The 22,147-nt window shown below is 46.6% G+C and overlaps 1 protein-coding gene across 1 annotated transcript in view; it reads left to right on the top strand.

Moving 5' to 3' along the window:
• Positions 1 to 22,147, top strand: part of ITK (IL2 inducible T cell kinase) — a 385,858-nt gene that overhangs the window by 169,286 nt on the left and 194,425 nt on the right. The window contains exon 6 of the mRNA XM_078653711.1: positions 5,774 to 5,925. Within this exon, the coding sequence (XP_078509837.1) occupies positions 5,774 to 5,925 (152 nt within the window). The remainder of the gene's footprint in view (positions 1 to 5,773; positions 5,926 to 22,147) is intronic.

The raw sequence follows: 22,147 nt of genomic DNA on the forward strand, positions 1-22,147 counted from the left end.
GAGGAGGCCGCGGCAGCGCCAGCAGGCTCTCAAGATGGTTCAGCCGCGGCAGCGCCAGCAGGCTCTCAGGTGGTTCAGCCGTGGCAGCGCCAGCAGGCTCCTAGGATGGTACAAATGAGTTCTTCTGGTGTTGGCCGTGACAGCGTCAGCAGGGCTTCCAGTCCAGGATACAACTGGCGTCCTACTCCGGGGCTGGCCCAGATATAGGACTGGAGTGCTTTGATGTCCGGACCCTCGCGCCTGGGGGTCAGAGGGGCCGGGATGATGCTGTCCAGACCCCCAGCAGGGGGGTGGAGCCAGCGCCCAGGGAGGCCGGAGGGCGATCGAAACCAGGCGTCCGGGGACGGCTGGAGGGCCATCGAACCTCCCTTTTCTCCGGGATCTGTCGAGTGGCCACTCGACCACCTGGGTGGATCTTGGTGCCTCAATGTCTGGGCTTCGCTGGACCTGGGCCGGGGCCGAGGCCACGTGGTCGGGACGTGGTGGGCCCAAGATGGAGTCGGGCGCGGCCTCGTGCTTAGGTCGTGAGGGGCCCATGATGGAGCCAGGCCGGTAGTGGGGGTCCGGGATGGTGACCGGACCAACAATGTTGGGGCGTGCAGTGCCGGGCAAAAGGGCTGCCCGATGCTGGGTGGAGGGCCGATGTCGTCCTGGGCCCGCCATGTGGGAGGGGTAGGACCACGCCATGAGGCCGGGTCCAACACGGAGGAAACACACATACCTAGTGTCCCTAAAATTAAGGACCACGCAATCCCCCTTGACAGATTTTGTCCTGCTGCCCAGCCAACTCACCCGCCTGGTCATAATAATGTTATCAAACTAGTTTGCCTGGGGCGATATTTTACTACTGCACTTGTAAGGTGATTTGTTGATAAGGCTATGGCAGCTTTCTTGGCGGCCAGCAGGGAGATAGGGAACTCCGCTAAGTACCAGAGGATAGGGGGTGCAATCTGGTGGTAAATTCAATATGTCTTTTGCACCTTCTCACCTAGGAGGTACATTTACTGGGTGATTTAAATTTGGATTAAACTGTTGCCGACCATCCCCAATTGGCAATTCATGCCTACGGAAATGAGGGTCAAAGGCTTCTTCTGCATTAAAACCGCACACAGAAATATTATTTGTATTTCGGATAGAAGCTGTAGGGGCAGAGTCGCAATGGACAGTCAGTCAGACGGTCAAATGGACAAGTGCATTAGTATACCATCCGCCTGGGGGCAATAAGAAGGAGTTTAGTATAGCTCTTCTGGACAGACTGGCTCCCCATGTCCTGACTGCAAAAAAAATTCTACTCGTAGGGGACTTTACCCATCATTTAGAGATGTCTTCCAACTTAGACTCTGCTAATCTAGTTGCCATGATGGACACTCTGGGGCTATCGCTTAGAACTATTGGCCCCACCCATAGTGCAGGCCATACCCTGGATGCCATTTTTTCCAATATACCGGACCTGAGTACTGAACCTCCTCAGGTACTTGATTGGACAGATCATATGGCACTAAGCTTCTCGATACCGGCTGCCCACTTAGTGCAGCGGGTACAAGGTCAGCAGAGTTTCCGAAGACCTTGGTTGAGAGTAACCACTGCCGCTTTCAGTCAAATCTATAGAGATCCCCCGCCTAATGTGGATGCGGACCCCAACTTGGCCTGGAAAGGATTGGAGGGAGCAATTCAGGCAGCTATAGACATTATAGCTCCATTAAAAAGAGCCTTTATCCAGAAGAGGGTAGCCCCGGCTCCCTGGTATTCGGATACACTTAGGAAGGAGAAGTCCAGGTGTAGAATTCTCGAGAGGAAATGGAGAAAATCAAAGAGGAAACAAGATGAACAGCTATACCGCAAAGCACATAGAGATTATTTAAATAGCTGTTACTCAGCAAGGAGGTTCCATCTGAGTACACGCATTGCGGAGGCCAAGAATTCCTCTAGTGAATTGTATAAGATATTGAAGGAATTCACTAATCCGAAGGCGAATAAAGCGGCACCTCCCCCCACACAGGAACTGTGTGATGACCTAGCTAGGCACTTTACCGATAAAATCGATCTGATCCATCAGTCCTTTGATACTACCAGGGAGGAACAGGGAGAGGGGGATGTTCCTAAAGAACCCCGGCTGGTAGAGGACTCTCCTTGTGGGTTGGACTGTTTTGTTCCCATAACCGGAGAACAAGTAAGAATTCTATTAAGTCAGGTAAAATCGGGCTCGCCTTTTGATCCTGTACCACCGACAGTGATGTCAACACTTAGCCCCATCCTAGCTGATGCACTCTCCAAAATGTATAACATCTCGCTGGAGACAGCCACATTCCCAGATGTGTGGAAAAGAGCGCGGGTCAAGCCTCTCCTACAGAAGGCGACGGCGGACCCGTCTGAATTACAGAATTACAGACCCATCTCACTCCTTCCCTGTTGTAAGAAGGTTCTGGAAACTTGGTAAACCAACAGCTGTCCCAGTATCTGGAACACAACCATCTTTTAGACCCCTCTCAATCTGGCTTCAGTGCATCTCACAGCACGGAAGCTGCACTGCTGGAAGTGGCAGACTCCATCAGAATGACACTTGATAGAGGGACTCCAGTGATCCTTGTCCTCCTCGATCTGTCTCCCATCGGATATTGCTGGACAGATTGAGGAGGATCGGGGTGAGGGGTAAAGCTCTTGACTGGATCCAGAGTTTTCGATCGGGACGGACACAGAGTATCCAGATGGGGTCATTTGTATCCCAGACAGCAGGGGTAGACAGGGGTGTTCCGCAGGGCTCAGTGCTGAGCCCGACCCTGTTTAATGCCTATGTGACACCCTTGGCAGATATCATCAGAAGTTATGGGTTTAAAACCATCTCATACACGGATGACACATAGATAATTGTTCCCATTGAGGAGGATATCATGTCAACTCAAGGGAAATTTAGAAGCTGCATGTCTAGTATCGCTGTCTGGATGAGGAGGAATTATTTGCAACTGAACTCCTCAAAAACTGAAATCCTGCTTTTTGGGAAAGCGGAGACAATATGGTCCCCCGAGTGGTGGCCACCCGAGTTAGGGAAGGCCCCTCCACCCAGGAGTTGGGCCAAGAATCTGGGTGTTAGGATAGATGATCAACTATCCATGGAGGAACAGGTTAAGATAGTATCCGGTTTGTGCTTCGGCACTATGATGAGGATGCTAAGAAAAATCTTCCCCTGGATTCCTCTGTTGGTAAGGAAAACTCTTGTCCAGTCACTCGTGGTGAGTCGGCTGGACTACGGCAACGCGCTGCTGATGGGGGCCAGGGAGGACTTATTAATGTGCCTACAGGTGGTGCAGAACACCGCAGCCCGTCTGGCCTTAAATAAGCCAGCACGGACTCCGTCCGCCCCCTTACTGAAGCAGCTTCACTGGCTCCCGGTGAAGAAACGAGCCATTTTTAAGATGCTTGTTGTCATCTTTAAATCATTACTGGGGAAAGGACCTGTTTATCTGAGCAATAAACGTAGGCGAAATCTACCGGCCCGACAACTGAGATCCAGTAATGCCAACCTTCTGTGTTCACAGAAGATACAGAGGGCAAGACTGGGTGGTAGAGCCTTTTGTCATCTGGCCCGAGACATTGGAACAAATTACCAGCAAATATTAGGGCTTGTAATGAACTACCCAGGTTTAAAAAATTGTTGAAAACATGGCTGTTTTAGCTGGCTGTGTCCCCCTCACCTTTCCTTCACAGCGCCGAGAGATCCCTTCGGGGATGATTCGCTTGCGCTCAATAAGTCCGCAAAGTAAAGTAAAGTAATGATAGTGCAGGGCATTGCTGCACAAAAGTCATGGTCAAGAAAATCATCTTAGCCACCATTATTACTGCAAACTATGTTATATTCTAATGCTAGGATCACTAGATAGCGCCATTGGAGACCAGTGTTGGTGAAACAAATTAAGCTAATGGAATGATGAGGAGATCTCTATTAAGGAATGTGCAGAGGACAAAGTATTAAATTAGATGGTATCCTCCCCAATAAACGGACCAAGACAACTAGCAGACATCAGGAAATGCCCTAAACACCTACGTCACATCGCAGTCCAACCCTGATTATAAGATGTTTCTGTTGCCCATTGCGCAGCGGTAGTCTGAGGAATCAGTAGACACATTCCAGGAGTAAATCTGTGAGCTACGTAGCACCTACAAGGATTATGTTACGTCATAATTAATCGAGGGGTGATGCTCATCTAGACTTTCATAATGATTCTTGAAGGAACATAAACCTGCTTGGCATGCTGGCACTGTGAAAGGCCTAAATACTATCCCAAGCCCAAGCAGCACACATAGAGGTGACATTGTCTCTATCATGATGAAACAAGAGGTCCCTGAGCAGTTCGTTAGCATAGGACATCGAGAGGGCACTGGACTATCCAGGAAAGACCAGAAGACTACTAAGGGCCATATTTAGATCTTGGCGGATGGGTTACTCCATCACAACTGTGAAGTACATCTAGTCAAGCAAAATAAAAATCTCATTATATCCTATGGGATTAATATTTAATCGGATGGGATATCTGTCACCGTTGTGAGAGAGTAACACGTCCACCAAGTTCTAAATCAGGCCCTAAGTCATGTGGCTACAGTGTCGACTCTCTGTCTCACAGGCTTGAATGCACTGCAAAGGTGAAGTAGTGTTCCAAGTGTGGAACAGACAACCACTTTGTAGATGTGTGTTGCACTGGTCAGTATGCATACTTCCGAAAGCCACAATAGGAATTGTCCAATCATGACAGGCCCAGGTAATGAAATGCCCATTACTTCACTGGTGATGAGTGTTCAAAATCCGAGAATAGCATATTTAAAGTGCCAAGTTTCAATATAAGGTTTTGAGCAAAACTGAAGACAGATAGCAAAAAACAACAGCAAAAAGAAAAGAGGTACAGGAGATATCTGCAGAAGTAATAGAAGGGGGTGGAGATATTAAAGATAGGCAGGTGTTAGAGTCTTTTTATGTATAGAGTCTATTCCAGTATTTCTCAGTTCTGTGTAAGGAATTTATATGAGGGATTCAAAGGCTGGCAGTTGCTGCCTGTGGTACTCGAGTGCAGGCGAGTGCAGTATCCTTCATAGTGAACTGTTAATAATGTACTTGTCTTATTGCAAGGTTCTCCTTTCATTAGGATTGCGAAAACACAAACAGCAAGGAGAGCAAGATTGGACAGAGGACCGGCAGACTAGAAAGTACCAGCTTGAGGATTAGGATATTATCTGCTTGAATCGTAATCAGACATCCATTACTAGATACTGGAGTTGTTATCCTGGAGTGTGTCGGTGAACATAAGTGTTGTGAGAATTTTTAGGAAAGTTTGAAGACTCTTGTAGGTTATGTGCAGACGAAAAGTGGAGCAATGAGATGGGGGTAAGAAATTGTCAAGGCAAGGGGTGCCGAAGTAAGGCACTGGAACAGGAAAGAATATGATTTAGGATAAATTGCAAATTACCTGTAGAAAAGATCCACTATCCCAAAAGAAGATATTATGGTGAAAAGGAGAATTCTCTCAATTTATTGATTAGCCATTCTGATTTTGCACCACAATGGCCCTAAATACCAATGTATTGCTATTACAGTGTTCATGGATTAGGATTAGGCACATGAAGGCTGTGTGCGCCTGATCCGAGAAGCTGTCATCTACATTAGGCTTAGGCATGAGAGTGATGATCTAGCGGTGTTCCCCCTTTTCCCGTGTAGCCACAGGAAAGGCTTGAGTGTCCTGTCCTTGTTTTCGTTGTTTCATTGACACCACTTTCTTCTTTTTCACAGCGATCGTTCGACGAACCTGGCCAGGTCCGACTTCAAGCCATGTACGACTATGAGACACAGAATTCCCAGCAACTGATGCTGCAGCGCAATGAAGAGTACCTGCTGCTGGACTGCACGGATCTGCACTGGTGGAGGGTGCAGGATAAGAATGGGTAGGAAGTAGGGGAGAGGAGCTGAGAGGCAACTAAGTAGCTTGAAGAGAAGTGGGGAGGTCCAAACTGAGCATCAGGGAGGGGTTACAGCATCTAGCATGCCCAAAAAATACCATGGAAGTCTACCTAATGCCTGGGCCAAAAGAATAATTCTTGGAAAGCCCGCAATTAGCCTTAGAAGTACCCCTTGTGTCAGGACCATCACTACTTATAACATTCATAGGAAGGCTTCCTGTACCATGGTCGCCATGATGCCTATGATGCCCGGAGTATGACATGGAGAACCTTATGTCAGCAAAGGTGGAGTAGGAAACATTAGGTGTCACCAGTTGTGGCCACCAGATGTCTTGTTGGGTGACTGCAAAAAGACACAAATACCTGGTTTCAAAGGCACCTCTTTTCAGGCTATATAATTTTAAAACGTAGGCGAGGATCTACAGACTGTAGATTCCACACAATCCTCTTTTTTCTTGCTATGAGGTATTCGCCAAACGTTTTCCGCCTTTACTTAAAAAAGGTTTTACAAAAGACAGTCCCCAAATTATTAAATATATTTCCTTCAACTTATCACAGTGTGACAAAGGACCCCAAAGGTTTCAAGATAGACAGAAAAAAGTGTGAATGGCAAAATGACCCCTCACGTGCACACCACCAATGGGTTCATTGGTTGGTACTCACCTGTTGTGCCCACTTTTATCATCATCGGTGGTCATTTTGTCTAGAGAAAGAAATAGGTGTCCAAAAGAAAAGAAAAACCTTGGTGCAGTGAAGTTCTCCACCCACGGTTACTAACAACCTATGGAAAACTCAACATGTCTATGGAAACCTATAAAGAATGCCTCCTAACTCAATGCATGATTTACGTTGCAAAGTCTAATGTTGCAAAACTCACACAAACACAGGTTTGCTGACTAGACTGGTCAATAACATTGGAAGAGATAATCTCAGGAATAACCAGAATACAACTGAGCAAAGTGCCCGATCTAGATGATTTCACTCCGACCTTTTATAAAGCTTTTTGTCATGCATTGGCTGCAATCCTGAATAGGTTATTCAAATTTGCAGTCAACACAATGACAAAGACTATGCTTGAGGCATCCATCACAGTGATACCAAAAGAAGGTAAAGATTGGTTGCATTGCACCTCCTATAAGTCAATATCTCTCCTCAGCATGGATGCAAAAATGTTCCCAGGTAACCCAACACATAGGCTGAACCCTCTCATGCTGGGATTAATAGATACCAACCAATCTGCTTTTATCACAGGCACGAGATGTATTGATAATGATAAGAAGATTCGACTATGTTTTATAGATGAAGCCAATGACAGAGAGGGTTCCGAACAACAAAGGTGTTTGCTAAGTTAAAATAAGAAGGGACATACATAAACTTACCATGTACGCAGATGATGTTCTGGCGCAAACTTAAACTTACTGATCTTGTGGCCTTCCTGTTGGCATTAATGTAGGAGATGGGGAAGTTGCAAGAGGCCTCTGGGTTTAGCCTGAATTTACAAAAATTCTAAATACTGAATCTGACTGCTCCCAAAGCCCAGAAAATCTTGCTACAGAAACAGTTTCCAATTTTCTGCCACATAATCGAATACATAGTCCAAATAGGAGAGACTGCAGAAGGCGCGTCTACATAACACTCACCATTGCAGTGAAGACACCAAGAACTACAGACTTGTCATATTCAAGGGCTGTCCTGTTTTGGGATAATCGTGCCAGTTAAATGTACCACGCTCCGTAAGATACTATTTATCTTCCACTCACTTCCACTTTGTGTCCCTCCGATCATACTTAGGAAGCTACAAAGGGCTATAAACTACTTTATTTGGGTGGGGAAAAACCCAGAGCAGCAAAGAAAGTGTCATATCAACACCAGGGAGGGCGGACTTAAGTCGGTCACTAAGAATTCTGATATTGTGGCATGTCAAGTGCCGCAGTTGCGCTACATAGTTGAGTGGAGCCAACTGGAATCTGAAAAAGCTGGTGCTTTATTGATCAAATCAATGTAGGTATGCACATTTGGAAGGCCCCTTGGCATCCAAAGAAACAGAGAGGATTGGGTCCCTACTCCTCTCATGAGACAAAAGCTACTCTGCTGGTTTGGGATAAAGTGGCAGAGAGAAGGACGCTCACCCCCTTCCTTTCACCGCTGACACCAATAATGGACAACACAGACTTCACTAAAGCGTTCATAGATTTATTCTAGAAGTGGGTTCTAAAAGAAAAGGGTTCCTCTTGGCCTTAAAAGTGATTATCCCTTTTGATCTGCTCAAAAAGACTATGATACTCTCAAATTCAGCATTGGGTCTCTCACATATCTATTAAACCCCAAGCAAGCAGTCCCCTAAGGGACTTCACAAATGCCTCATTACTAAGGATGAGAACAAATGTCTTCTTTCTGACACTATTAAATTGTTGACATGCACATCACATCTAGAAAGACCCCAGGTCAGAAGGGATGGGAGAAAAACTGTGGAGGACCCTCTCTAACAGAGAGTGCAAGGGGAGGTCATTCATAGAACTGGAGTCACCTGGAGCAGAGAAGCTGGTATTTCTGGTAATGGACATCAGTGCAACCACACAAATGTGACCTGGGGAACCTAGTGCTGGTTGGAGGAATTGTGGGAGCCCCAGCACTCTCCATCCCCTACTTGGGCACTGTCCTTAATTGACAAGACACTGGGATGCAGTTCAAAATGTTGTAGGCGCTAGTTCTGATACCTTAATTACCATGCTTCCATCTTACACCACCCTGGATATCTCTACAGAAAGACATTTCCCCCTCACTGGCCTAAAAGCAGGCTGATGACACTGTTCCTATGTGCATCAAACAAGTCGTTACATCACTCTGGGGAACTGACAAGTGTCCTAACATAGATTCAGGTGATATTGTTTGTGGATGGACAATCTATGAATGGAGAAACTCAATGGCACTGAACCTTACAGCAACAGTTTTTGAGAAATGCTGGGCTCCCTTTCTTAGTTTCTACTCAGAGGAATTCCTCAAGGGTGCCGGCCCAACATTCATTAGAATCTTGGGGCTATCCCTACAAAGCCAGGCAATGTAGGCGGTAGTATACAGGTGGTAGCGGACCTCATGGGCGATCTTCTTCAGACCCCCGCTGTTACGGGACACTGTAGGGATACACCTAGACATCTACTCCAAGGACTATAATATTAGTGGGCAAGAGAAATTAATTTGGCGCGATCTCCAAGAATAAAAGGAGAGGGGAGGGAAAGGGAGGTTATATAGTTGTTTCAGCTTTTCTATATAGTAGAATTTTTTTTTGCCAGCCTGAGGTTGCAGGCAGGAATATGTGTATCTCATCTACCTTCATATCACAGAATTGATCATTAATGAAAACCTTTTTACTAAGTGGCAGACTCCCATTTGCTACCTGGTCCATCATTGGATTGCTTCTTAGTGGGGACATTGCCAACATATTCTGTGGAGTTAGAGAGGGAAGCAGGTAAAAGGGCGGTTATGGCACATAGGTAAAGCTAACACTTTAACACTGAAAAAACGTGCCTAACACACCTTTAAAAAATGTACTTATCGGAAGTGTCCGTACTGCTACCTCCTCTCCCGAAACGACTCCTCCAAGATGGAATGGAATGGAATGGAATGGAATGGAATGGAAAGAGGATTTATATAGCGCGATGGCTACCCAGCGGCGTCCCAGCGCTGCCGAGGAAGGTAGGTTGAGCTGGAAAGGCTAGATTTGATGGAGCTGAGGGAAGATTTAAGTAGAAGGTTTATTGAAAAGCCAGGTTTTAAGAAGCTTTCGGAAAGTAAGTAGATTGGATTCTGATCTGATTGGGAGGGGGAGAGAGTTCCAGATCTTGGCCAGATTGTAGGAGAGCGATCGGCCTCCACATCTGGCTCTTCGGATGCGAGGTACTAAAGTGAGGTGGGAGGTCGCGGATCTGAGGGGGCGATTGGGAAGATAGGCTTTCACCAGGGGGTGATTGATGGAGGGGCCTGTTCCCCAGTAGGAGCGATGTGCAATGCACATGCTCTTGAATTCGATTCTAGCTCTCACCGGGAGCCAGTGGAGATCCTTCAATCTGGCTTTGACAGAGATTCGGCGAGGGATGTCGAGAAGGATTCTTGCTGCGCAGTTTTGAATAATTTGAAGTCTATTGAGTGTGGACTGTGGGCCCCCAAGGTATAGGGCGTTATCACAGTCAAGACGGGATAGAATTAGTCCTTGGACCATGATCCGTCTTGAGTGAAACGGGAGAAGAGGGAGAATTTTTCGAAGTAGCCTCATTAGCCCGAAGCAGGTGGCGGCGAGCTTGGTAGCTTGGTGGTTGAATGTAAGAGTTTGGTCAATCCATATGCCTAAACTCTTGATTTGTTCCTTGGGTTGTGGGGGGCTGCCTAAACAGAGGGGCCAGATGGAATCAATGGATTTCATTATGTTATTTCCATGGAGCATTACCTCTGTTTTATCCCCGTTTAGTTTTAGACAGGAGCCTGACATCCAGGCGGCGACAGCTTCCAAGCATTTGTGTAAGCTGTGGTGGGAATTGAGAGGAGGGTCCAGCGCTGCCACTAGCTGTGTGTCGTCCGCATAGGTGAAAATTTTCACACCAAAGGGGCGGACGACATCAGCTAGAGGGCTAAGATAAACATTAAAAAGGGTGGGACTCAGGGAGGAGCCCTGAGGCACTCCGCAGTTAAGGTGTTTACTGGAGGAGGTAAAGTCCCTCTCAAATACTTGGAAGGATCTGTCCGTGAGAAAGGATCTCATCCAGGTGAGTGCTGTTCCTGAGATTCCTATCATGCCAAGGCGGTGGAGTAGAATATTGTGATTTACAGTGTCGAAGGCACTGGTTGTGTATGAAGATAATAAACAGACTCCTGTTTGCTTCTAGTCTGTTTACAATAGCCACAGTAAATGATCTATGAGGAGTCAGAAATGGGAGCAGGAAGTAGCCCAGGAACTAAACAGAAATACAACTTTAAAAGTCTATAAAAGACTACATTTTCTGAATGTTTCTAAATGTTTAAGGTTACAGAACAAATTCCTCACAAAACACAACATTCAAACACCCAAATTTTAACATGCTGATTAGGAAATAAGGAAAGAACCACACCTAAAAGAGAGGAAATGTCGCCTTATGGGCCTTAACGTTAGGAGAGCTAAAAATGTGTATGGTCCCTTTAAGGCCAAAAGAGTTTCCTGATTAGTGAGTCTGGTCGTTTTTTAGAGGTGTTTGTTGTAGAGGTTCGTTTATATAAAAGATGACGCTGAACCCAAATTATGTTTATGCAGAGGATTTATTGTCCCGAGCGCTGGGAGCTCGACCTATTCTCTAAGTGCGAGCGTCAATCTAAAATGGCCGCCTGCACATTCCCAGCATGCCTTGGGTCGCGCTCTGGAAGACTAGAGCGCAGCACCACATATCTCCCCCCTTTGCAAGGATGGGAAAGGACAGGAAGGGGGGGACAAAGGAAATTATATGTACATATGGAACAGTCTTACTTGGTCTTCATGTCAAAGTCCTCAAATCTCTTCGGCATCTTGACCAGTCTTTCCAGTCTGGAGCGTGAGTGTGTTGGGGTAATGTTCCCCCGTTGGTCACTCACTGGGAGTCCTTTTTCTCCAGCCTCGCTGGGCTGCTTCCCCTTTCCTCTTCCGTTGGTATTTGGACTCAGTGGCACGGAGTGCGATCTGTCTCCTTCCTTCCATATCTTCCCACTTCATGAGTCTGTTGCATCTTGCCATCTTATCTTGTGACCATATTTTCCCATCACTCAGTAGTGCTGACCGGGCATATGGCTTCACTACTTGTAATGGTGAGCTAAACTTACTGTCGCGTTTCTTCTTTAGCACTGCTTGTTTTACTCTCACCCACTCGCCTTTCTCTAGGTTCACTTCCTTGACGTTGTGTCTTTTGTTGTAATACTCAGTGTATACTTCTTGTGCTTAGTCCATGTTGCGACGTACCACAGCACGGGACCACTTGCTTTGGACAATGAGTTGTTTCCATGCTAGATTGTCTCTCGTGAAGGGGTCACGTCCATGTAAAACTTTGAATGGACTATACCCTGTGTTTGCTGGGGTGATGCGATAGGCCCATATCATCCTTTTTAGTTCTTTCTCCCAGTCTTGTCCGGGGCTTATCGCTGCCTGCACCAAACCCCTAATTACCCGATTGAACCTCTCCGCTAGTCCATTTCCAGCCGGGTGGTACACTGGGGTGTGTTTGACTTTAATCCCATATCTATCCATGAATGCGTTCCATTTTGCCGAGGTGAACTGTGGCCCATTGTCGCAGGTAACTATTTTTGGGATCCCTTCACTTAAGAATGTGGATGTGAGGAAGGATAACACTGCCTCTGAATCGGCTACTTCACATACTTCTACCTCTGGCCATTTGGAGTACTTATCCACCAGCACTATTGCATATATGCGTTCTCCATTGGCATCCAGAAAGGGACCCAGGATGTCCACTGAAAGTACTTACCATGGACTGGAAGGACACGCAAACTTTCCTAATGGGGGGCGTAATAGAACTTGTGTTTTTATCTGCCTTGTTGCATTGGTCACACATCCTGACGTGCCTTTCCACTTGACTGTCCATTGCCGGCCACCAGTACGCTTGCTTTGTCCTTGCTTTGGTTTTCATTATTCTTAAGTGCCCTTCATGCAGAATGGTAAGGAGATGACTTATTAACGGCAGGGGAGTGACTACCTTGTCCCCTCTTAGCAGGAACACCGGGTTGTCACCTATGGATAATTCCTCCCGGACTTCCCAGAACGTCCTCAAATTGCTGTCCAGGTGTTTCTTGTCCAGCCATCCCTGCATCACGTACTTCTTTACCACCTTCAGTGTCTCATCGCTGGCGTACGCCTCCTCCCATTCTTGTGCACTTATCGCTCCTTCGTGGTCTTGTGTGATTGCGACCATGTAATCTTCCCCCTCCGAGGGCTCTTAGCTCGATGCTGGTTCTCTTGCTGCTGCTCTGCTTAAGAAATCAGCCTCCTTGTTCTTGGAGCCAGGGAGGTACTCCACCTCGTATACATGGTCTAGTAGCCTCAGGGTCATCTTCGCTATGCGGGGTGTCGCATGTGCATGTCCGCAAGAGGTTAGGACTCTTACCAATGGTTTGTGATCTGTGCGAAGCAAGAACTTCGAACCCCACAAGAACTGTCTGAACCGCTCCACAGCCCAGATTGCTGCCAACATTTCCTTTTCGATCACGCTGAATTTTTCTTCGTTGGGTGCCAGTGACCTTGAGGCAAAACTGCTTGTGGTGATTTCTCCTCCCTGAGACCTTTTCGCTAGCACCGCACCAAGTCCCTTGTCGCTAGCGTCCGTGGTCAATATGGATAGGGCCGTCTGGTCGAACCCATTGAGAGGCACAGCAGCGCAGATGTCCTGTTTTAATAGATCAAATTCTGTTTGCTCATCTTCTGTCCACTTGAAGATTGTCTTCTCCTTCAGGAGTTGTCGCAGGTGGTGTGTTTTGGATGCGAAGTGGGGAACAAATTTGCTGTAAAACTCGGCCATTCCTAGGAAGGAACGGACATCTTCCTTCTGTTTGGGTAGGGGAGCTTCTTTGATGGCTGCTACGTTGGCTCTTTTCGGCTCTATCCCCCTTTCGCTGATCTCGTGCCCCAGGTACGTCACTGATCTTACTCCGAATTTGCATTTCTCCAACTCCGCAGTAAGTCCATTTTGTCTTTAGGAAAACAGGGGACCCCTATAATTACAGCTAGCTATAACATAGGGAAATAAACTAATGTAAGGAAATTATAGCTAGAAAAGGATATCTACCACAATTTTAGACAAAAATGCCTCTCTTGCTAGTAGAATATATAGGTCTCTAAATAGGACACCCTATATCGACAATGTACACACTAGAAAAAGATAAAATGATATATTTATTGATTTATTTTCAAGTATAAAGTTTATGTTTCATATTTCTTTTCATGATTTGAGGTTACATATAAAATTCACATTGATCATTTCATGAGATAAATTTTGACAATCAGCATAAATATATACAAATGCAAATGATAGACGAGGCGTTGATTCAGGCCGTGCGGCAGATGTCTACAACGCGCGTTTCGGCATACACGCCTTCATCAGGTAGCCGTCTATTGCACAAAGTAGCCTATTCTCGGTGTAAGTAAAGATGTACTATGGCTTCAAGTGTATCTCTTGATTAATTTTGAAACTGCGTTGAAGTTGACCGCGTTGGATATGTGCAGCCTTGCTTGACACAATAGTTGCGGATGGGCGTTGGCGTCTCAGCTCAGTGTAGGTGAGGGACAAAAACTATAGCAGACCGGCGTTACTGTTCTAGACAAAAGTAATTAGAGACTTAAAAGGATTCACGGTCGCCACGTAGTAGCAGAAAAGGTGGGGCACGATAAACAAAGTTGTTCCAGCCCAGAATTGGCCGGTAGAGTTCTCCTGAAAATGGGAGAAACCGATACAGGAATCCTCCCGCCAGGACGTCGCAGGCTGCGGGTCAGCTCTGATACTAACGTTCTGAGTCCATTTTGTGCCAGTATAGACGGGACTGCATTGAGTTTGGCACCGTGGTCTGCTTTAGACCTTCCCATAATGAGGATGTCGTCCTGGAAGTATTGTACTTCTTCAGCCTTCTGGAATAATCGGTGCATGAGCTTTTGGAATACTTCTGCTGCATACGCAAGGCCAAACGGCATCCTTAGGAACTTGTAGCATCCAAAAGGCATGATGAACGATGTCAGGTGGTTGCACAAAGAGTGCAGGGTGATTTGGTGGTATACTGATGTGAGGTCCACCATGGAGAACCACTTGACTCCCTTTGTTTTGGCTAGCATTTCATTTATCTGGGGTAGTGGGAATTTGTCCATCACTATGTTCTTGTTGAGTTCTCTCAAGTCAACGCAGAGGCGTACCTTCCCATTTGGTTTTTGTGCGACCACCAGCGGCGCAAGCCACTCAGCACTTTCGATTGCTTCGATGACACCGTTTCTTTCCAGGCGTTGTAGTTCTTCCTGTACTGCCTCTCTGCTCCTTAAGGGAATGTTGCAAACTTTGTGGCTTACTGGTTTGGTTCCAGCCTTGATGCAAATTTTGTGCGTGAATTTAGTTAGCCGACCTATTGTCCCTTTGAATACTTCTGGATATTCCTTCTTCCACACGTTTTCTTCGTATGCCTAGGCTCTGTCTGTGATTAATACTTGAGTTGCTCCACCTGGGTTGAGTTGAATCCTGAGGGCTCCTTGGCCCATCCACCCTAGCACGGAAGGTCCTTTCTCCGGAACGTATAATTTTCCCTCTGCTGTTCGCCCCTTGAACTCGAACATCAATGGGCAATACCCTACCATGGGTATAGGTTCGCCTGTGAACATGACGGGGTGTATGTCAGTGGGAACCAGGGTAGCTCCCACTCTGGGCCCAAAGTCTCGCTCCCATATGGTTTGTTGAATTATGGTGTACGGGGAGCCTGAATCTGCCACCATGTTCACCTGTACACCTCCAATTGACATCTGTAACGTCGGCTTCCTAGATCTAGTGCAGTCCACTCCCAAGACTAGGTCGTCCACGCATAGGACCTCATCTTCTTCCTCGCCTTCGGGGACTTCTTCGTCTCTGTCTGACTCCAGGGTGACGTACTTCACTTCTGATATTCTGTGTTTGCGCCGTTATACCTTTTCGTAATGTCCCATTATTCCGCAGTAGGAACACTTGGCTCTGAAGGCTGGACATCCTTTGACGGTGATTGAATATGTCGGGCTGCCACATCTGTTGCAGGTATTTCTGCTTTCTCCTTGTGGTCTTTGGGGCTTCGTGAACCTCTGAGGATATTTCTTCTGGTACCTTGTTCCTGGTGGTATTTGTTGCTGCATCGCTTCTTGTTTATTTTTATCTGATACTTTGTACACCGGGGTCTTGATGATGTTCTCTCTTTTCGCCGCTTCTGCGCACCTCTTGGACAGTTCTGCCTTCTTCACGAGTGCTACGACCTCTTTGAGGGGTGCGTCTCCGTTGACCCATAGCTTTTCTTGGATCACTGTGTTAGCCGTGTGCATTATGATCTGATCTCTGATGAGCTCATCATGCAGTGTGCCGAACTTGCATGTCACTGCTAGCTTCTGTAGTGCCGCTACGTATTCATGAATTGATTCTCCTCTGCTTTGTTTTCTTTGGAAAAAATTGCATCTGTCTATTGCGGTGCATACTAATGGGCGATAATGTGAATCCAAATCCTCTAGAGCGTGTTGGAACTCGTCCGTCTCATTTGGAAGTCTGGTCTTCTTCACCAGATTTTCATATACTCTGATTCCTTATGGGCCTAGGTTGTGCAAGAGTATCTTCTTTCTCCTTGAGTTGAAGAAGGCTCCTTCACCTTCTTCCTCCAGTGCGGACAAGTAATTCAGGAAATAGCGCTTCCAGCCTTCCCATGGCATAGATGGATCACCCATTTTGGGCAAGAAGGGGACTAGCTTTGTGAGGGAGGACGACTGCGCGTACATCATGCTCGCGTTGTGTTGTTGTGGGACCGGTTGTGCTGCGACTCCTGGCGGGCTCCCTGGGGCTTGTCTCTCCCTGGACACGCTAGCCTGCGCGGATGAGGGGTTGCTTTCCCCTTCCCGGTTAGGGCCTTGGACCTCCAGTGCTTCGCTCCCTTGGGGTGTAGTGCTTGCCCCTTGTGTGGACGTACTGGTGCCTGCAAGGTTGTGTTACTCTTTTGGATGTATTCCCCCTCGCCTCTCCTGGGCTTTGTGTGAGAGGCAGCGTCTCCTGCTCCTTCCTCACAGTGTGGTTCACACCAGGGCTTGCTGGTGCTGGCTGATGGGTTTTCCCCAGCCCCTTGATGGTGCCCTTTGAACACCCAACCCCACTTGCACTGTCCACAAGGTGCCTTACTTGATGCCACTTGTGCTGCTCGATCTTGTGCTTGCCAGCCTTTCCTTCAGATGTAGTGCAAACCTCCTTAGCAGGGAGAGGCCCAGCGCCGCAGCGCGATGTTCCTGACCTCGGTAGTGCTCTCCCTCCACATGTTGCGATCTCTTCCACTGCCGCGCTCGGGACGCTTTACTGGGTGCTCGTTGGTTCTGGATGCGCCGTGAAACGGTGTCCGCGGTGCCTCTTACGCCTTGTCGCCAATTTGTAGAGGTTTGTTTATATAAAAGATGACGCTGAACCCAAATTATGTTTATGGAGAGGATTTATTCTCCTGAGCGCTGGGAGCTCGACCTATTCTCTAAGTGTGAGCGGCGATCTGAAATGGCCACCCACATGTTCCCAGCATGCCTTGGGTCGTGCTCTGGAAGACTAGAGCGCAATATCACATTTGTCTCAAAAAGGTTATCTTTTTGACTTTACTTGCCAAATTTCTACCCTGGTGAATATATCAAAACCTCTATCTACATTTTAATATGCATTTTTTGCCATGCCTTCACTGTTCATGAAGTGCACTTGTGGAGGGAGGATGAAAACAACTCCAGACCCTCACCAGTATGTGTGGTCTGTCTTCCAGCATCTCACTCGATGAAATGGTGTGAAGCCTGTACAGAAATGTCAAAATAACATTCAAGGACAGAGGAGGTACCCAAGCCAGGAGAAAGCTAGAGGACTGCATAACCAATGGGGCCAGAAAGGAAGGACCTGGACCACCGGGCATGATGTAGCTTCAGCTGCAACTATGGCCATCATTACAAAGGACTCCTGAAGAGGGCGGTTCAGGGAAAGGAAGAAAAGAGAAGAAAGGAGACAAAAAGCAGGCCCTGCCACTCCTGAAATTGGAAGTCCCATTTGATATTATTCATTTTAATGTTGGTGTAAGTTGGTGCTTGTTTGCCATCAAGCACATGATCCTCTTAGATGCTGAAGCTTCATCGTCATGTAGCATGTCCAGAAAATTCTCGACTTCAAGGAATTTCACATTTGTCTACTCATTGTCGCCTACACAACTGGCATTAGACCACTCCACGTGGTACCACTCCACACGGCATCGACTGATGCCGAGACACTTGATGTTGATTCATTTATCAGCCTCCCAGGAACCCACAACATGGAGGAACAAGGTGAAAATGTCACCTACTCCTGTTGAGCTTCTTGTGCTTTCTGCTCCATCAGGCTTTATCATTCCCTCAAATATCCTGTCCATGTTGCATCGAAACCTCTTTAATTGCCTCCTCTACATACACTGAAGTTGGTGCTAGTGTTCAGGGTGAGGTCCATGTTGAAACAAACCTCTTTCTCTGCGACATTCAACCATGCCTGCACACCTAATACCTACCAAGCAGATCCCTCTTCCTCCTCCGCTATGACCAGTGGATGCAAATTTATAGCATCTGCTTATCAACCACAGACAGAAGAGAACTTCCTCTCTGTTCCCACGAGAAATCTAGAGGATGAGATGATAATAATACTTCATCTGTACGTAAAATTCTGGGCTTTCTACCCTTATTTTTATCTCTAGAGCAATTAGGTGTTCCAGGGCCCCCTCACACTGCAGATAATGCTTCTCATGTATATGAATATCAATATGGATCCTACGATGCATAAACGTTTGTTACCTGCAATGTCCCTTGCTGCATCCTGTCAATAGTGAAGCACCCTACCAGTGCAACAGTAGATTGCCTGGTAGGATAGGACCAATATACCTGTTGTCAAAGATGCAACTGTGCAGTTATAAAATCACTCATCACCATGAGGGAGCTTGAATGTCTGCATGCACATCACCCTTGAACGTCTGCATGCACATCACCCTTGAACGTTTGCATGCACATCACCCTTGAACGTCTGCACGCACATCACCCTTGAACGTTTGCACGCACATCACCCGTGAACGTTTGCACGCACTTCACCCATGAACGTTTGCACGCACATCACCCGTGAATGTTTGGATGCACATCGCCCTTGAACGTTTGCACACACATCACCCGTGAACGTTTACATGCACATCACCCTTCAACGCCTGCATGCACATCACCCTTGAACGTTTGCACGCACATCACCTTTAAACGTTTGCATGCACATCACCCTTGAATGTCCACACGCACATCACCCTTGAACGTCTGGACGCACATCACCTTTAAATGTCTGCATGCACATCACCCTTGAACGTCTGCATGCACATCACCCTTGAATGTCTGCATGCACATCACCCTTGAACGTCTGGACGCACTTCACCCTTGAACGTCTGCATGCACATCATCACCCTTGAATATCTGCACGCACATCACCCTTGAAAGTCTGCGTACACATCTCTGCAAATGCGCTGCACTGCACTGCAGCTGGATTCTTGGCTTTGGGGCACGTGCAAAGTTATACACGTGCCATGGTGGCAGTCAGGAGTTCTAAAGTTGCCATGTAAGTTTGTTTGAAGCATGGGAATGGAGCAATATGGCAATTCATCATTGACCTTTCATTCAGCACATTTTCATTGACCAATATTTTGCAGCTTCAATGCTGTCAGTCTCACTGCATGTGTAGGGCTGTCAGGGTTTGCAGTGTGTGTGTGCATATTAATATTACTGTTTGTGTGTGCTTATGCAGATATGTGTGGCTGTTTGCGAATGCGTGTTTGTCTATCTACACGTGTCAGGTAGCTACGCTCTGGCGTCTTGTTGCAGTTATATATTCAAAAAGGAGCTTTAGAGGGAAGAGAAACACAGGTCGCCCTCCACTCAACAGTCAATCAAAACACAAAGACCTTGTTTCAAAGGCATCTCTTTTCAGACTATATAATTTTAAAACGTAGGTGACAGACTGTAGATTCCATACAATCCTTTTTTTACTTGCTATGAGGTATTCGCCAAACGTTTTCTGCCTGTACTTAAAAAAGGTTTTACAAAAGACAGTCCCCAAATTATTAAATGTATTTCCTTCAACTTATCACGGTGTGAAAAAGAACCCCAAAGGTTTCAAGATAGACAGAAAAAAGTGTGAATGGTAAAATGACCCCTCACGTGTGCACCACCAACGGGTTCACTGGTTGGTACTCACCAGTTGTGCCCACTTTTATCATCATCGGTGATCATTTTGTCTAGAAAAAGAAACAGGTGTCCAAAAGAAAAGAAAAACCTCGGTGCAGTGAAGTGAACAGGTCACATCTCACGATGTAACCATAAGTGATTAAGATTGAAAAATACACTACAGTAGCAACCACTTTATTATTCACAAAGTGTATTTTTTCAAATTAAAAACCGGTTGCTATTCATGCACTGGAAACCGTATGCATGCACGCTCGCGCATGCGCATTTGAAATGCGCATGCGTGGGCATGCGCACACGCACAGTTTTCTTATCAGTATTTCTAATGGCGAAGAAGAGGAGAAAAGCAGCCCTGGGATGACGTGGTTAAAAGATAAGTCTTTTTAACTTGCTTTATGTACTTTTAAGTTATATATTAATGGGGGTGGTGGCGGGCAGTGTAACGGAGTTACGCCGAGTTCTACGGAGTTTGTTGCCAACTCCGTGGCACTCAGCGTAGCCCCGCTTTGGGAACTCCGCCCAGGGATAGTTGTTAGTGTCATCATTAAAAACTCTACTTTGTGACAGTTTCACTGCTGCAATTCTTTCCTTGGTGATTTTAGCCCTCAACTTGCACACCGGCATTGTATCAGCTTTGTTTCCAACAGCAGATAACATTTTCTTTATCTGAGTAATGTGTATTCCGCAGTGACCATGTTGAGTAATTTAACCTGTGGACTCAGGGTCCTTAGCTCACACACCATTTCCACTGCCCCTGACCTTTTGTGCTTTATTTCTAAGGCTCTGAATTTAATTGTGAGCTCTTCTTTTTTCTCTATATATTTATCCCGACCTCTATAGCTATCAGAGTACCTCTGATCACTGTTTTTAAGGCCTCCCAAAGTATTCTGACAGTGACAACTCCCTTTATTGATTTCAGCCAGTAACTGGTCAATCACTTCTTGGATCTCTTTCTATCATCCTAATTTTGGAGAAGGGCATGCCTCAATATCCCTCTATTAATTAGTCCAACATTTCCTGGGACTTCTAGTGTGATTTGAATGAGGGGACTTGTGGTATGATTTGGCTGTAGGCATGGTCTGTGAGCATTAAGGGCTGTATACTGGATTCACAACCAAACAGAACAGCTTGGATGTGCCTAGGAAGAGGTGCAGCCTGGTGTTGGTACGATGGGATACCGAATAGTATATCAAGTTGTGTCGGTTTGGATCCCCTATATGCGTCTGAATGTCCTCAGTGGGCAGCACCTGGATATACAAACTACGATCCCTGCATAGTATTTACCCCTGGATGGAAACGGGGCTGCTCGCATGGCTGAATTTGGTCAAAGCCGGTTGCTTCAACCTTTTGATGACTTAATGGATAGGGTGGGGCTTCCTGCTGTCAGCTTTCTCTTGTACTTTGCCTTAAAACATCAGCTTTCCCTGCTCTGGAACAGAACCCCCCACGCACTGACAACATATCTCATATTACAGACCTTGCTGGTACGTGGTGGGGCCAGAACAGCAGTGACGTTTTCTTTATAGTGTATGGCAGGGCAACGCCTATGTGCCTTGAAATGTCAATGAAAGCCTGATATAGGTCCCACATTGACAGACACCCAGTGTGAACACTGTCTATCAATGGTCAAGAGTATCTCCCTCAATACATGCCTCAAACTCTTTCAATTTACTTATCTACACCTAACATACCTGACTCCCGCTCGGCTAACCCGCATGTGCCCAGGTGTCACTCATATGTGCCTGAGATGCTCAGAAGTGATTTCTGTCACATGGTGAGGGTATACCGGCAACTGTAGTGTACTGGGAGGCCACGACAATACACTTTACAGAGATAGAGGGCAGGCAGACATCCACAGAGATCACACATTGCTTGTTAGGACCGACGAAACACCCTAATCCACCAAAAACAAGCATTACTAGACCTCACCCTCATACTTGCCAAAAAGCACATAGAGATGACCTGGAAATCCCTCATGGCCCCTCCACTTGTGACCTGGCTTAGGGGCCTGAAGAGAGGAATATATGCTGAACTGGACGCTCATGCCAAGAACACCCACAGTAATGCAAGTGCCATTCAGCCAATGCAATGGAAGGAGTATCGGAATGGCGTTGAGGCCAAATCGGGCAAAAGACCACGGTATCTCAAACCATATGAAATGTGTTCTTAATGTAACCTGTACGAGCCCTGTTCAATAGCGTACTGGTGAATCTCAGTTGTTCACGTACCCGACCTTGACACACCCCATGTACCTCA

Source organism: Lissotriton helveticus, chromosome 7 (assembly GCF_964261635.1).
Source record: "Lissotriton helveticus chromosome 7, aLisHel1.1, whole genome shotgun sequence".
In the NCBI taxonomy this organism is placed as follows: Eukaryota; Metazoa; Chordata; class Amphibia; order Caudata; family Salamandridae; genus Lissotriton; species Lissotriton helveticus.